Source organism: Lepisosteus platostomus, chromosome 6 (assembly GCF_059453375.1).
Source record: "Lepisosteus platostomus isolate fLepPlt1 chromosome 6, fLepPlt1.hap1, whole genome shotgun sequence".
Lineage (NCBI taxonomy): Eukaryota > Metazoa > Chordata > Actinopteri > Semionotiformes > Lepisosteidae > Lepisosteus > Lepisosteus platostomus.
The window spans coordinates 31,469,204-31,483,721 of record NC_142616.1 but is presented as its reverse complement, the minus strand read 5'-3'; the positions used below and the strand labels follow the sequence as shown (position 1 = coordinate 31,483,721).

The 14,518-nt window shown below is 37.1% G+C and overlaps 1 protein-coding gene across 2 annotated transcripts; it reads left to right on the top strand.

Moving 5' to 3' along the window:
• eif4e1c (eukaryotic translation initiation factor 4E family member 1c) lies at positions 1–10,362 on the top strand. 2 transcript variants are annotated; one of them, XM_088635392.1, is made up of 7 exons: positions 1–121; positions 1,166–1,254; positions 3,429–3,524; positions 6,091–6,154; positions 6,673–6,786; positions 6,897–7,036; positions 8,089–10,362. In XM_088635392.1, exons 1-7 carry the CDS (start codon positions 104–106, stop codon positions 8,201–8,203), a joined length of 636 nt encoding a protein of 211 aa, XP_088491518.1. In that variant the 5' UTR covers positions 1–103; the 3' UTR covers positions 8,204–10,362. The 2 variants fall into 2 exon arrangements, with proteins under 2 accessions (XP_088491518.1, XP_088491517.1); XM_088635391.1 differs by having other exon boundaries at positions 20–121; positions 1,163–1,254.
• The last annotated feature ends 4,156 nt before the right edge of the window (positions 10,363–14,518 follow it).

The following is a 14,518-nucleotide window of genomic DNA, read 5'->3' as shown; positions in this document are numbered from 1 at the left end:
GTCTACGTACTACAAGTTTGACCTCAGCTGCCTGCCGTAGGAATCCCTAGTGGTAGCGTGACGCGCCAGGCCGAGTAGACAGTAGCGTTTTTTGCAAGGCAAGATGGCGACCTCGGAGCCGGTAAGCTGGGATGGAGATTCGGGACTCTGATGTTGTAAACGAGTGGAAATATGTGGTATTAAACATCTAGAGGTTCGGTATAGTGTGTTATAAATATTTGGGGTTCTGTTAAAAGAGTTTTGATGGAGCGGGAGTGGCGTTGGCGATGCACCCTGGTTTGCAGCATGTTCAGTACCCAGAATGCTAGCGTGAAATGAGAGGGTTGGTAAGGAACTCGTTTAGTTTCAGAGTCTAGACAATATTTGTCGGTTCGGTTCCTAGTAATTATTTTTCAGTGATGGATTTGGAAATAGAACGAATTTTAGGGTGAAAGACCTTTTTTTTAATTCGTACAGATCTTTCCGGCGGAGCTTTTCTTTTTCTGGCCGATTTGAGTAGAAACCAAGACACGTGTGTTGAATGAATTGCAAAGATCAGGCATCCAGAAACGAAATTATACCCGTTTTCTTAGTGGTTTCATGATACAGCCCAATTCTGTCGTGGACGACTGGGGTTTTTTTTTTACTTGTACTTGAAAGTCTGGAAGGCTGTGTAGATACCGGTCTTAGATGCCACATCACAAGCTTGCTTTTCAATATGTTGGATACTACGTACAGTAAAACGACCGCATAGCACAAATCAATTAAAGCATACTTCTTTGGATTTGAACTGGAGTGTGTCAAGGTGATTTTTTTTTTGGTGTTCTAGATAATGCGCAGCGTAATTCTGATAGGAGCTTTTTTGTTTTAAAGTGAAATCTAGTGACACTATTCTAGAAGAACCTTTTCATTTAAAGCCAAATACTCAATCATGTCGTCAACGGAATTTAAGTTTTGTATATTCTTGCTTTACAAAATTTTTAGATAATCCTGCATTGACATTGAGCTCTTTATCTGGACGTTGATTTCGGCTGAGTCATTTATGTATATTATTTTTCAATGGGAGGAACAGGCCTAATTTTTGGGGAGATTATCGACTGTATCATCTACAGTGCCGTAGTTTTTCTGACTGTTTTCGATTTATTTCAAAATGTGCTAACTTTTGTTTCCTGTTCTCTTTAAGCAGCGTGGACCTGAAGCTGAAGAGACTTCTACTGAAACCTCTTCTGCAGTTACAAGTCCAGATCAGTACATTAAACATCCTTTGCAAAACAGGTAGCTTTTTTCTGGATACTTCAGATATGCTTAAAACCGATAAGATCAGCGTGAATTTGAGATAATATTCATTGTGATCTGGTGGAAATTCCAGTGTATTGTGAATGTTAAAATTTCACCCTTCTTGGGTGTTTTCTTGTTAACGCTATTTTAAAAATGCCGATGGAAGCTGAGCTTAAATATGCATTTTGGTTCTCTTTTAATGCTGTATAGCTTGTTTGATGTCACACAAAAGATCTTGCGTGGTTGAATGTAGCATAAAAATGAATGGCGGTTTATTGCAAGGTCATCAATTAAAGTTACCATCCAGAACACAAGTCCTGTTTGATACAAAGACCTGTGCAGTTTGGCAAACAATAAAATGGACCTTGTTTTGTGATTATAAGTTATAACAAACAATAGAGGTCTACTCTGTCCATCTGCTTATTTAGGGTGGTAGTGAGTGGGTAGCTAACTGATCCTGGGCTCTCATCCAGCCTTTTCTTTAACCTGAGGCCTGGGCGTCTGCAACATGGCTGGGCAGCTTGCTCCCGATTCTCCCATTAATTTTCTTGTGCACTTGGAATGTGATGTTACACTGCTTGCATGATGGGGTATCATAGATTGTCATCACTTTGGATTTGGCCTTTTTTGTAAACCCTGGATGCAGAGTTTCTAGTTTAGTGGTAAACGGAGAGAACTTTCGTCTCTCTGGTGATTTAAACTTAATGTACGGCGTACTTGATAGTGCTCACTACGTCTGAAATGTCCATGTTTTTAGTTGGGGAGATTAAGTAATATTTTAAATTATCAGCATTATTTAAATTTAGCATGTTATTTAAAATGCGGATGGTCGGTAAGGATTGTACAGATCAGTTGCAGATAATGTAAGATACAAGTGTTGATCAGAAGCTGGTGTTCCCAGTTGGAGTAGTTACCTATCAGAGCTGTCTTGCCATTTGACTTGTATGTTAGAGCTGAATGACAACCCAAAGAAATTGTACTCTCGTCAACGTACACTAGAACATGTCTAGATTTAAAACATACCACAACATCATACAGGGCTGTTTACATACTGTTTGTGCTGAGCAAAGTTATAATACAAAAATAGAGATAAGTAAGAAATTGCATACCATGTAGAGCCTTTAAACAAATGTATCTGGGAATAACAGAAATAGGTATTAACTGAATTTTAATGTCAGTGTACATGGTAAAACTAAATTGAGTACATAGGTTTAATAGAATGTCTTCTGCCATATTAAAGAATAGAGCTTGTAGACAATGGTGCTATTGTGACAAGGCTGACAGCATTTCTATTACTTTCTACAGAGCTCAGCACAATGTGTAGAATGTCTACATTCTAGAAAGTGCAGAATAAAGACCTTTTTTCTTTTTAGTCTGGCTGATTTTTGTTTGAGAGCTTTGCATGATGGTCTGGGTTTACATCTTTCGGCCAGTATGAATTGAATTGAGTAATAGTTTATCCATTCCCACATACAGCAGATGCCCTGAATGTACTAAAGAAGCACAGCAATGTGTTCTTTTAGGCAGGGTGAAACTCACAAAATAGCCTTAACCTTGGAAGGGTTGCCAATGACAGGAGTCTCTTTTGACAATCTGTGTCAATTTGTTTATTAAAACCGAGATATTTCCAGGATGCCTTTTGAACCTCAAAGTATTGAAGAGATTCCCTTTTCAGTTCCTGAATTCTCCTTTAGCTCTGCCTTAGTGTCCAAAGTGCTGTCAGTTTTCTCATTGATTCATAAAGACTTAAATGTGGAAAAATCATGGGGCAGTAAGATATTCTGTGGTCTTCCCAGACATAAAGCCCATGTCCTCAAGATGACCAAAACGCAGTGAAATGCCGTTTCTGGCAATTGTCGTGGGTTTTTCCAAAACAGTTAAGCCATGTTGCCTAATCTGAGTCACAGCTATTTTGCTTAAAAAGTCTTTCTTATATTGCTTTGTGTGATCAGAGTCCATCTCCTTGTTCATTCAGCGTCACGCTTGGGGGCCGTGACCGAGCAAGTGCAGTTTACCCAATACTTGTCTTCGCTCAGGAAACCACGACGCAGGATCTGAATAGGACCTGGAAATAATAATTTGCAGAACATGTGATTGTAATTGTGAGGGTTTTGTTTGTGGGAGGGGGGCAGAGCTTTACATATAAAGATATGTTTTTCATTCTTTTACAGATGGGCCCTTTGGTATTTCAAAAATGACAAAAGCAAAAGTTGGACAGAAAATTTGCGACTCATTGCCAAGTTTGACACAGTGGAAGACTTCTGGGCGTAAGTAATTTGTGTGCCTGATGGCTGTTCGCATTAGCTGTGGTACTGCTTAAGTAAACTGTTTTTAAACATGAGTTATAAGGGTGGTCTAGGTAATGTGGAGTAAAGCATCATTTTGCTTTATATTGTATAACTGGCAAACAGTCAATACAAATGCACTCTGAATAGATATCTTTAAATCAATATCTTCAAAATGTTCTGAAGAGCCCTCACATTTTCAAAGTTCCTATTTTTGGACCTTTTTTGGACTCTTCATTTCTTAACACTCCTTAACACTTAACATTCATTTTTATCATTTTTATAAAAATATTCCTTTTGTTTTCTACTGTCTACTAGAGGTGCTGTGGGTTATGTTTTCTTTTATGGGCCTCACCAGAGGAAGGGGCAAGCATAAAAGCAAAATAGCCTGTACCTCGAATTTCCTTTTTTAATGTTAAGACATATGATTCCAATCATCTGATGTGTAAATTTACATATTGAAATTTTAAATAATGAAAAGATCAGCAAAGTCATTTTTTGTGATTTAATTACATAGACTGTGAATCCGTGTTGTGCACCTGGGGGTAGGTTAAGTATCGAGCCAGGATAACAGAACTAAGACTAGACAACCTAATTGTTTAGATCGTACAGCAACGGGAAAAATTGTTTTACCTAAAGAGCATTACACAGATAAAGGAAATATACCCTTGAAATGTTCCTAACATAACCTTCAGATGACGCCTTTTAGGTCAAATAACACCAAAATCTCATCTCGTATCTAAAGACATCTTTTTAACTGGGTGTTAGTACTGAAACGGACCATTTTTTATCCTTAAGGATTTAGGTGCAGCTTTTTATAGTGATAGATACACCATCCTCCTGGATCAGATGTTGAATTACCTGGAGATCAGGAGCATTGTGCCATTGTTGGGATGGCTGCTATCGGGGTACTTGGAGCAATTTTCTCAATCTTAATTATGATATTGTTCCACTCACTCAGGGACAGTTTAAAGTTCTGTGCTGGGCTGTTTTCCATTTAGTATTTACATGTTGCCTCTTGGTCAGAAGAGGTGCCTTCGACTTGAATGTCACTGCTGTGCTGATGATGCTCATTTACTTGCAGACGAAATTGGATAGTACTGCTGAGATTTCTATACTTAGCTGATGTTGGTAAATTACCATAAAATTCTGTCTGATATTAACATAGGTGAAACTGTCTTAAACTAATCTGTGTCAAGACTGAGATTCTCAGTCTTGCAGCAAAGTGTGTGACTTCAGTGTTTTTTTTTCTGAAATCAAATCTTTGATGGACATTAGAAGCCCTGGTGTTATTTGCGCCCAGGATTTTCATTTGAAGATTGTTAGGAACATCTCAAGAGTATAGTTCCTTAATCTGTGTAACACTGTTTAGGTAAAGCAGTTGGCTCTGCTTACCTGATGCTTGGATAATGCTTTGTCTTGAAATCTGTGGCTTGTGTGGTGATTGGCTTCAGCACATAACTGGTGCTCACAGGCTGCTGTGAAATTGAGAAAGAATTTGAAGGTTCTGCTCTCTTATAAGGCACTGAATAGTCTAGCTCCAGATTGTTTTAAGGATTTATTGTGCGGATACACTCCAGCTCTTAATCTGAGATCTGCTAATTCAGACCGTCTTGCACTGCTGAAGACCTGGCTGAAGAGCCTGCTCTTGTGCAGCTCGACATCTGGGAATTCTAGCGTTTGTTGGTTTTTGTACATATGCCTTTTCTCTATTTTTATATTGTGTGTTATTGTACAACTGAATACTTTAAAATTCTTTCCACTCAACTGTAGGATTAGGATCCACCTTCTCATGTGGGCATTGACTAGCCTGTTGTGAAGTCTTCACAGCGCCTTGAATCTTTGTCCTTCTCATTTTGTTACAAATCTTTCTTGATAGCCAAGTGCTTTGTTTCCTCACCTTCTTCCATTGTCCCATTGCCCCCAGGCTCACCAGCGAGGTGTTCACATGCGTTCTTAAGCAGTTCTGCATATCTGGTTGTGAAGTGCCACTTTATAGCTCGTCTCGGGAGCTTTGTGATGGCTTTGCAGTGCTTGTCAGTTTGTTTCATAGAGCTCTCTTTTCTAAAAGCAGTCAGTGAGTAGCACAGCAAAACAGAATAACAGGTTTGATAGACAGGGGTGGACATGCTATTGAGACCACGGTAGCTGTTGAACTAGTAACATTATTAAGATCAGTATGATTACAGTACAGGATATAATGCAGTACACTTTCTACAGTATAGATGAGGTTTGAAATCACAAAATTTCAAACAAATAGCACTGGTATATAATTGTGTAATTTTTATAGTTTTTAGCATTTCTTTACAAAATGTTTAAGACTTAATACTTAAAAGTAAGTTTATGGTGTTTTAGTTCTGGGTGAAGAGTTTGCAATTGTTGTGTTTATCTGAGTATTGTTAAAGAGGTAAACATCTTCTCTTTCCTTATCTAAGCATTTACCATTTTTTCTTAATTCCTGTTCTATATGTAACACATCACATTAATACTGGATATTATTGATATTTGATTTGCAATCTGAGATTAAGAAATATTTTGTCTCCTTTAGGTTATACAATCACATACAGCAACCAAGTAAGCTTGGATTTGGATGTGACTATTGTTTATTTAAGGTAAGACATGAATTGTCCTGGGAAATCCGTGGTCACCTATGGTCCCAATTTGTAGTTTTGATGTGGTTTGAGGAAATTAATCTTCCAAAAAACAGACTGGGTAAATGTGTTTTTTTATTTTTGTTAACCATTTTAGAAGACTTAAGATGTTTTGGAATTTCTTCAAATCTTTGCCTCATCACTTTCAGCTGTTATGTTCAAAATGGCCCAAACTACAACGTGCAGTACTGTCAGGAATGTTTGACCATCTTTGCAGTTTTTTTTTAATTTGGAATAAAATAGCCAAACTGTTTATTTTTGTGATTTAGTCATGTTATGATGTGTATATATGATATATGATTCCAAGAGCATGCTTTTCTTGTTATTCTTGAACGTGACATGAGTTTCTCAAGCTTTTGCTGGCAAATTGAGTTCTAATAGTGCAAAGTGTTTTTCCCCTACATTCAATTACAGAAGGGTTTAGGCCACTTGTATGTGATAATGCTGTGTTACAAGTGGGTGTCGTCTTCATCATTCAGGATGGAATAAAACCAATGTGGGAAGATGACCGAAATAAACTTGGTGGTAGGTGGTTGATGACACTTGGCAAACAGCAGAGACATAATGACTTAGACCGCTACTGGATGGAGACCGTAAGTGTCTTAATAAATTCCCGTCTTCTATTGTCAAAGTCTTGATTAGTTTTTTGAACAAATAGTCCTGTGGAGGTTTCACTTTGGATGTTTTTTTTGTTATTTTGTAGTTGTTATGCTTAATCGGCGAATCGTTTGATGAAGCTAGTGATGATGTTTGTGGTGCTGTTGTCAACGTTAGACCTAAAGGTGACAAGATATCCATCTGGACAGGAAACTGCCAAAATAAGGAAGCCATCATGACTATAGGGTAAGTATATTAAATAAATGCCAAAAAACGTTTAATTGTCTTCATTTTAGAGCCTTATCAAATTAACTGTCTTGACAACAGTTTTGAAACCCAATAAATCTATATCGTAAAGCTTTGATGGAGTTTGATTTCCTACATTTTCACTTTTTTTCTAAGATGCTTTAATTTACAAGAAACCCGTTCTATATTCACAGGGGACTTCATTAAAATGTTTTGTTTATAATTGTTACGCATAGATCTAGAGTTAATTTCTTGCTTAATGAAGAACTACTAAAGATGTAGTGCAGAACAGTGCGTTTTGATTCAATTCTAATTCACCACTAGATGGCAACTGTGTACTGACCTTGCTAAGAGTTAGCACCTATGTGACCTGAACCACGTATTTACGAATGGCAGATTGTTACCAGTAGGGGTATTTTTTTGTTTAGGATTTTGGTTCTGAATTATAAAATGGCGAAAAGGGTGCTTTTAAAACAGCATGAAGCAAATTGTTCACAAAATCTAGAATCTCAAAGGCTTGTGAATATGAAAAGCTTTATGATCTTATTGACTGTAAGCACCATTGTAAGAGATGAATGTGGGTTCAAATCCAAGGTTAGGCACTGCTGTTGTATCTATGGCACTTCATTCAGTTTGCTCTGGTAAAATGCCCACCTGTATAACTGGGTACAAGTACAAGTTGCTTTGGATAAATGACAACCTAATTTGTTTTTTTTAATATACCTTTTCTTAAGTGTTCTAGCAACACTTGTGACTGAGAGCACATCAAAAGATTTACATAACACTTTTGGATGAACATTTTTTGGATGAGTGGCATGCTCCACAGTTATATAGGGCAGGTTAAGTGATTTACGAACTTCAGTCGCTCGTTTTTAAACTAATTTTGTAACCGTCTGTCTCATTTTAAAACTATTTTTGAAGTTAGACATTTGAAGTTTCAGAAAGAAATGACTAAAGTTCACTTTTATCTTCATATTTGTTAACCTTGCAATGTGGACTGTATGTCCAGTTTCAATTAATTGATTTCTGCTGTGTACTTTTCTCTATTACAGGCAACAATACAAAGAGCGTTTGAATGTTCCCAATAAAGCCCTGCTTGGCTATCAGTCTCATGATGACACCTCTAGCAAAAGTGGATCCACGACAAAGAACATGTATACAGTTTGAAGAAGGCTTGGATTAAAATTTCTGTAGGTTTATAAAATTATCCATCTGCATCATATTAATACTTTGGGTTGTCAACTACTGTAGTGTCATTTTTTTAACATTTGTAAATGTTCAATAATATAAATTCACAAATGAAAGGCAGTATTTTTCAGTACTAATTGGCTGGCAGCCATTGAAATATCCCTGTACAGATCACAAGGTATTGGGTTGTTTTGCTCTAGGGTATAAAAGGACTGCATCAGAAGCAGTGAATAAAACTAGAAAATGTATATTAAACTATAGATTTTTAGTGTACAACTAATATCTAGTTACAGGAAAAAGGTTGTAAAGCTTATGTATAACCTTTCTCTGTAATGTTTTGCTTTTCTCAAACTCTATATGAACTCCGCTAAATGTTCTAAAATGGTTATAACCAGAATAATTGAGCCAGTGCCATTTTACTTCATTAAGCAATTCTAAAATTTTAAAATCCTTTCTGGCAGACAGTGTTGAAAATGAGAAGTATTAACGGCTATGCCTGCAGTATGAAAAATGACATTAACAGACCTTAGCTGTGACTCTGTAAGGCTGGAACTGAACTCCAAACTAAATTAAAATTTCAGCCATGCTGAACTAGTACTCTTGCTTGTAGGGTTATATATTTTGGATCTTTGTTCTTCAGAATTATTTATGGCATAATCGTTGCTGTGGAACTTTAGTTGGAGGACCGACATGAAATTGTGGTCCTTGTTTTTGATTTCTGACAAAGTTGGCAATGTGAACTACTGCTTATAGAAGAAATGTTTTATACAATATAAAATACAGAACATGCCTGGATACTCCTCCTTTTAAGTGTGCTTTTCACAATTTGTTTCTAATTGATATTGCTTGTTTACACTACTTCTGGGTGAATGCAAAAGTAAGTTCATTGTGAATTATTTTGCTCTTCTTGTACTTTGATTTTTGCTTCTGTAATTCCAGGGTGTATATTAAATTCTTTAAAGTAAAAGTTAATTGCTTTACTAAAACATTTGATTCAGTACACTGCATTTAAAAATACATCTTTTGTTAGTTCTTCTCTTTGTAAAATGTATTTTAAATTTCTATCCCATGCTGTATACGTCATTCACAGTAGAGACTGTGATGAGTGAGTGTTCATCACTTTTGAAGTTAATTTGCATTGTTTACACCTTCCATTCCCAAGTGCAGTTCTTCACAAAGGGGATATATCTTTGTTCTTTTAAGCTGTAGCAAAAGTGCACTGATAACAGGTATGCAAATCATTTTTATTCTTCACAATAAGTTAAAGGAAAGCATAGCCATATAACTACAAGAGTAAATAGTCTATCTTTGACAAAACTCATATAGACCACACTGATGGATGTATTCAGGTTACTTTTACTTTGTTTGGGTTTTAATGGTAAGGTCCATGGCTGCACTCATTTAATTTGTATTGTGAGAAACAGTCATAGAACTTATTCTTGTTAGAGGAAGGTGCTCAGAAGTTCCCAAGTCGCAGTGTTTAATTGTTAGTGCTGCAAAGCCTGGGGGTGGGCTGATGATTGTTAGACCACTGCACAGGTATCCCCCCCCATGTGAATTAGTTGAGTAAACAGTAAAGACAGAGATGGCTGTCATCCCCCCCCCTCTCAGATGGTAATTGCTAGAGTCAAAGTGGTATGTGGTTATGTGTAAAATGATGGTTCTCAGTATGTTGCATGGTTTTTATCTTTCTCTTGCTTTTATGGGGGTTGAAGTCTAATAACTGCAAATTGGGTTGTCATAAATCAATATTCAATGACCGTTATCAAAACATGATTTTGTATTGTGTATATATTGCTCTAGTTTCTGAAACACTGCTCTATGATGCTGTAGAGCAAATGTTGCTGAAGACTCTGCTACTATGTTTTAGGGTATAAAAGTATTCAAATGTTTCTTGAGTAACATTACTGTTACTTTGATACAAAAATAAGTAAAATAATAAAGTACAAAAGTATCTCTTGGCAATACTCAAGTATTAGAAATTAATGAGTAGCCTTTCTTTCTGCTGTTTTGTCTTTATTTAGCTGTTTTCAACTAATATTCCCAACCTTTTATTGACAGTACTGATGTTGCCAACACAACGTGTGAGACTGTTTTAAGAATCTTTCAATTAAATTCTTCTGGAAAAAAAGTGAAAATAGTTCTGTTTACCTTCAAACGAATGTTTCCCACAAAAAAAGGTCTCTTGGAGTTTATAACATAAAATAAGTGACTTGTCCCATTGTTTTCAAGACATTTAACACATCACACCGTTTGGTAAAATCTTTTAGAATGGGTTCATGATGTTTTTTGGGTCCTGATCAGAGCGGTCAGCAGCAAACTTATTGAGATTTGTTTTCTCTTATCTTTAGTGTACATTTTGTATAATATGGTGGGGGTGAGACAGTCCCATGGTGATCTAGTGGAAGTGTAGTGAATCTCAGTCTGACCTGAAACCTGTTTAAGAAGTAGTCTAGGACCCATCTCATCAAATTGTTTAACTTGAAGTTCTTTGAGACTTTCTGTGTTAACAAGAGTGGTTGTTGGCCTGGCAGTCTTTGGAATTTCAATAGATTTCTACAGGGAGGGGGATTTGTAATTTGATGGACAGCATAACAGATCTCCACAAGGTGGCAGAACTCTTTCACACACATTATCTGGACCTGCATTAAGTATCCTGTAATGTTTACACACCTCTGTGTTAATTTTTGTAAACTCTCTGGATGCTGGGAGATCAGCATTATTAGCTGACATGGTTAGGGGTTTTAATTCAAACACTTCAGCTCTTCGAAGACCTTCTGTGCTTTGGGGGTGTTGCTGGATGGAGATTTAAAAAAATAAAATGGTCTGTGGTTGGGCTTCAGAATAGTATGTCACGAAAGCAAGCACTCTTTTACCAAATCAAAATCCCAGCCTATGTATACATCAATATCCCAGGTGGAACAAGGAATGAACATGCTTCTGGGAAATATAGTGGAGTAAAAGTACTAAACAACGTACTCGAGTACAGATATCGGGGAAAATGTACTTAAGTGGTGTATCAAACTACAGTCGCTATACTTTAATTCACACCCCCAGATGTATGTTTTCTAGATGGTCCTTCAGCTCCTTTATTCTCTTAAGTTATTGAGAAACCAAAATCGCTCACAAACAAACATTGCCAGGTAGTTTCATATCTTACCTTCTATATTTATTTACTTCTATTCAATATCCTTTGATCTTACTTATCCCCCGTGGAGGTAAAGACGCACCAAAAAAGTGATGCCCTTTTTTGAATGATAACGATGTAATACTCTAAGCTAAGGCAGCATGATAGTGTGGTGCTTAGTAGTTCTGCCTCATAGCTTCAGTCATGGGTAAGAATTGGGCCTGGTTCTGGGTACTGGTTTTTGTGGTGTTTTCGCTGGGTGCTCTATTTCCCTCTCACCACCTGAAGGTGTGCTAATATTCCTTTAGCTTAGTTTAATTTAGTTTAATTGGCTGTTTTAAGCTGTCCCCTTGTGGAAGAGGGATGGTCACCCCACCACATCCATGATACACTTGTGAGCAGAGAGGCTGCGATTCTCTCTCTCCCGTTTACAGGGCTGGGGACTATGCGGTGTCAGTAGCAGCTTGTTTTCACAAAGGTATCTACTTTAAGATCGTGAACAGTACCAGAGGTTTTTTTTTGCTGTAGATTCTCCTAATGAATTTTAACATGTGTCTTTTGCAGGGCTGTAAATGTTTAATCAAGTGTGTAAGAGCCTCAGCTGTTATAACTAGCTAGGCAAATTTGCTCTGCGCAAACAAAGGAGAAAGTTTGTTCTATTTTACAAGCCCCATAGTTTAGTCTGAATATTCTTTGTGGTTTGCCTGTTTTTTATGTTGGGTGTTTACTTGCTTTGAAATACATTTCTCCATCTTAAAATATTTTCTTAGGTGAAGAAGGACAAAATCGGATTAACTGTCTTTAACTGTTATTTAGGAGAGAAAGTTACCATTTACAGGGGTTAATAACTTATTGTGTGTGCAGGTGTGCCCTTTCTTAACAATGACACATAGTTCAATCAAAACCTGGAATCCACCCATTGCTAGCTTGTCAGGCCTGTTGCAGGAGAATGTGAGAAACTATCTAAACTGGTCTCCTCCCATTTATATCCTCCTTTGTAGACAGTGCAAAGCACTTGCAGACACAAAGCAAACAAACGCCTGTTTTTTGGTGTTTCAGGGTCAAATTCCAGGTTCATTATTGTTTGATGCATAATGTAAAAACTTCCAGGCTCTGGCTGATCTCTCAGTATTTGTTTCTGAAAAGAGCTATGGTGTTCAACTGGATCTGATGCTTGCAAAATTATTTTGTACGTTTGTTTTCATTATGCTGCCCTTTCTCCTAGTAGAACCTGATCAGTTCCAGTCAGTGGCTCTGTGGCCTAAAAGAAAGGCCCTAACCTTGTGATAATATTCATGTAATGAAAAAATTCCCCTAGAAATGGGCAAGTAGCAAGAAAGAAGCTATTGCAGAAAGAGGCTTGTATCTTATATGGAGGTTGCAACAAAATGTCAAAAGGGTACTGCAGACATACGGCAGGTTTTGTGGTTAGGTGAGGCCAAACAAAAAAACTTTTTGGTGTAAATGCAAAGCATATCTGCCAGGAGCCCAACATATAACCTCATCCAGTCAACATCCCATCTGCCAGACTTGGTGGTAGCAGCATCATGATAAGGGGAAGCTAGTTTGGACAGAGTTGAACATTAACTGCCGGAAAAGGTACCTTAAAAGGTATTAGAGACCTATCCAAAAAGATTCACTACTGCCAACTACTGAATAACTACTGCCAAAGGTGCTTCCTTCCCTTGTCAAATACTGACTTAGAAGGCCGAAAACATTTCAGTTACTGTACTTTGAACACTTTTATGTGTGAAGGAGTTCCAATATCAACAGTTTGTTCATTAGTTTTGAATATATAAATTTATGTCCATTATTTATAATTCATAAAAATCTGACATCATGTGACAACTTGCACAAGGCACCATATGTGATCATTCTAGCTGCCATTTAAGAGCCAAGTTAATTGGATCCATTGGATCATTCTAGCTGCCAAGTTAAGAGCAGACAAAGTGATTAAGAATGCACTGAAATATCTATAATGTACACAGAAAAAACCTGACATTGAAGTTACTTTTGCGAGTTCCATGTTTCTGTATATACTGTATATATATATATTTTAAATTTCTCACACAATAAAGTTGTCATACTAAAAAATAAACTCTTATTTTCTTTAGAAGTCTTGGAAGTAGTAGCTATACTGAACATATCAGAATTCCACTTGAGTGGGAATCAGATGTTATACGTGTTCATTCCGTAGTTGAATTGATCCAGATATCAGAAATATAATTTTATGTTGTCTTTATACAGAAGCACTGCAGCCTGCCTTTGGCAGTATCTATTTTTTTTAAAAAGGCAGTTCCATAAATTAAATTCACACTTGCTTATTAGTGTGTGAAGCAGTAAATGACTAACGTTCCCTTCGTAGACCTGTTTTGAGCAACAGTTTTTGTGGTCCTGCAAACCCACCCATGCACTGTTAATGAAAGATCTGTTCTGGAGGGAAAAAAATCAGCCTGTTGATCTGCGGTCAGAATATGTTCACAATGAAGAGCAGACGATTTCTAAGCTTGTAAACACACTCTAACAGTGGTGTACACACCTATTTGATAATTCCCAACGTGTTCAGCCTTAACACGGATGTTCATGTGTTGACGCCCTTTCTTTTTGAAAATGTTGACAATAATTTTGAATAAAAAGAATCAAGGTATCTGTGATGCTCCACAATGCTAAGCGCATATCCATTGTTTCAGGTTGACTCTCAAGTTCATACTGTAGTTCTTTGTGCCCCTCTTTCCCGAGCTACTGCAACATTTCCCTTGCCTAGTCAGCATCCCTCGATTGTGCATGGAAACTGCAGTAAGGGCAATCTTATTTGTTTTAGGCGTTTTCTTGTCATAAGGGTGTGCAACCAGTTTGAGTTGTAGATCTTGAGCTAATAGAAAAGAAAAAATGTAATGCAAAAAGATATTGTAAAATACCTGTAGCACATAGAAATGCTTAGCTGAAGATCAGGAGGGATGACGACAACCAAGACATTTTTGTCCAACTGCTTTTAATCATAATCATTCCTGATGTCATTTCTCTAATTCCTTTTCCACCTCATCTCAACCTTTGCAACTACCTCTTGGTTTACAACACTTGGAGTTTAGTTCAGCCAAGCAAGTCAAACCAAAAGCCACTCTTTCCAATAACTCTAACACGTCTAATTCTTGGGTGTTGTTAGTCAT

Bases quoted from the DNA above. Each gene is read 5' to 3' on its own strand.
- eif4e1c (XM_088635391.1), top strand. The intron at 6,155-6,672 runs GTAAGACATGAA...TTCATCATTCAG, and splicing joins GTGACTATTGTTTATTTAAG to GATGGAATAAAACCAATGTG. The intron at 6,787-6,896 runs GTAAGTGTCTTA...GTTATTTTGTAG, and splicing joins ACCGCTACTGGATGGAGACC to TTGTTATGCTTAATCGGCGA.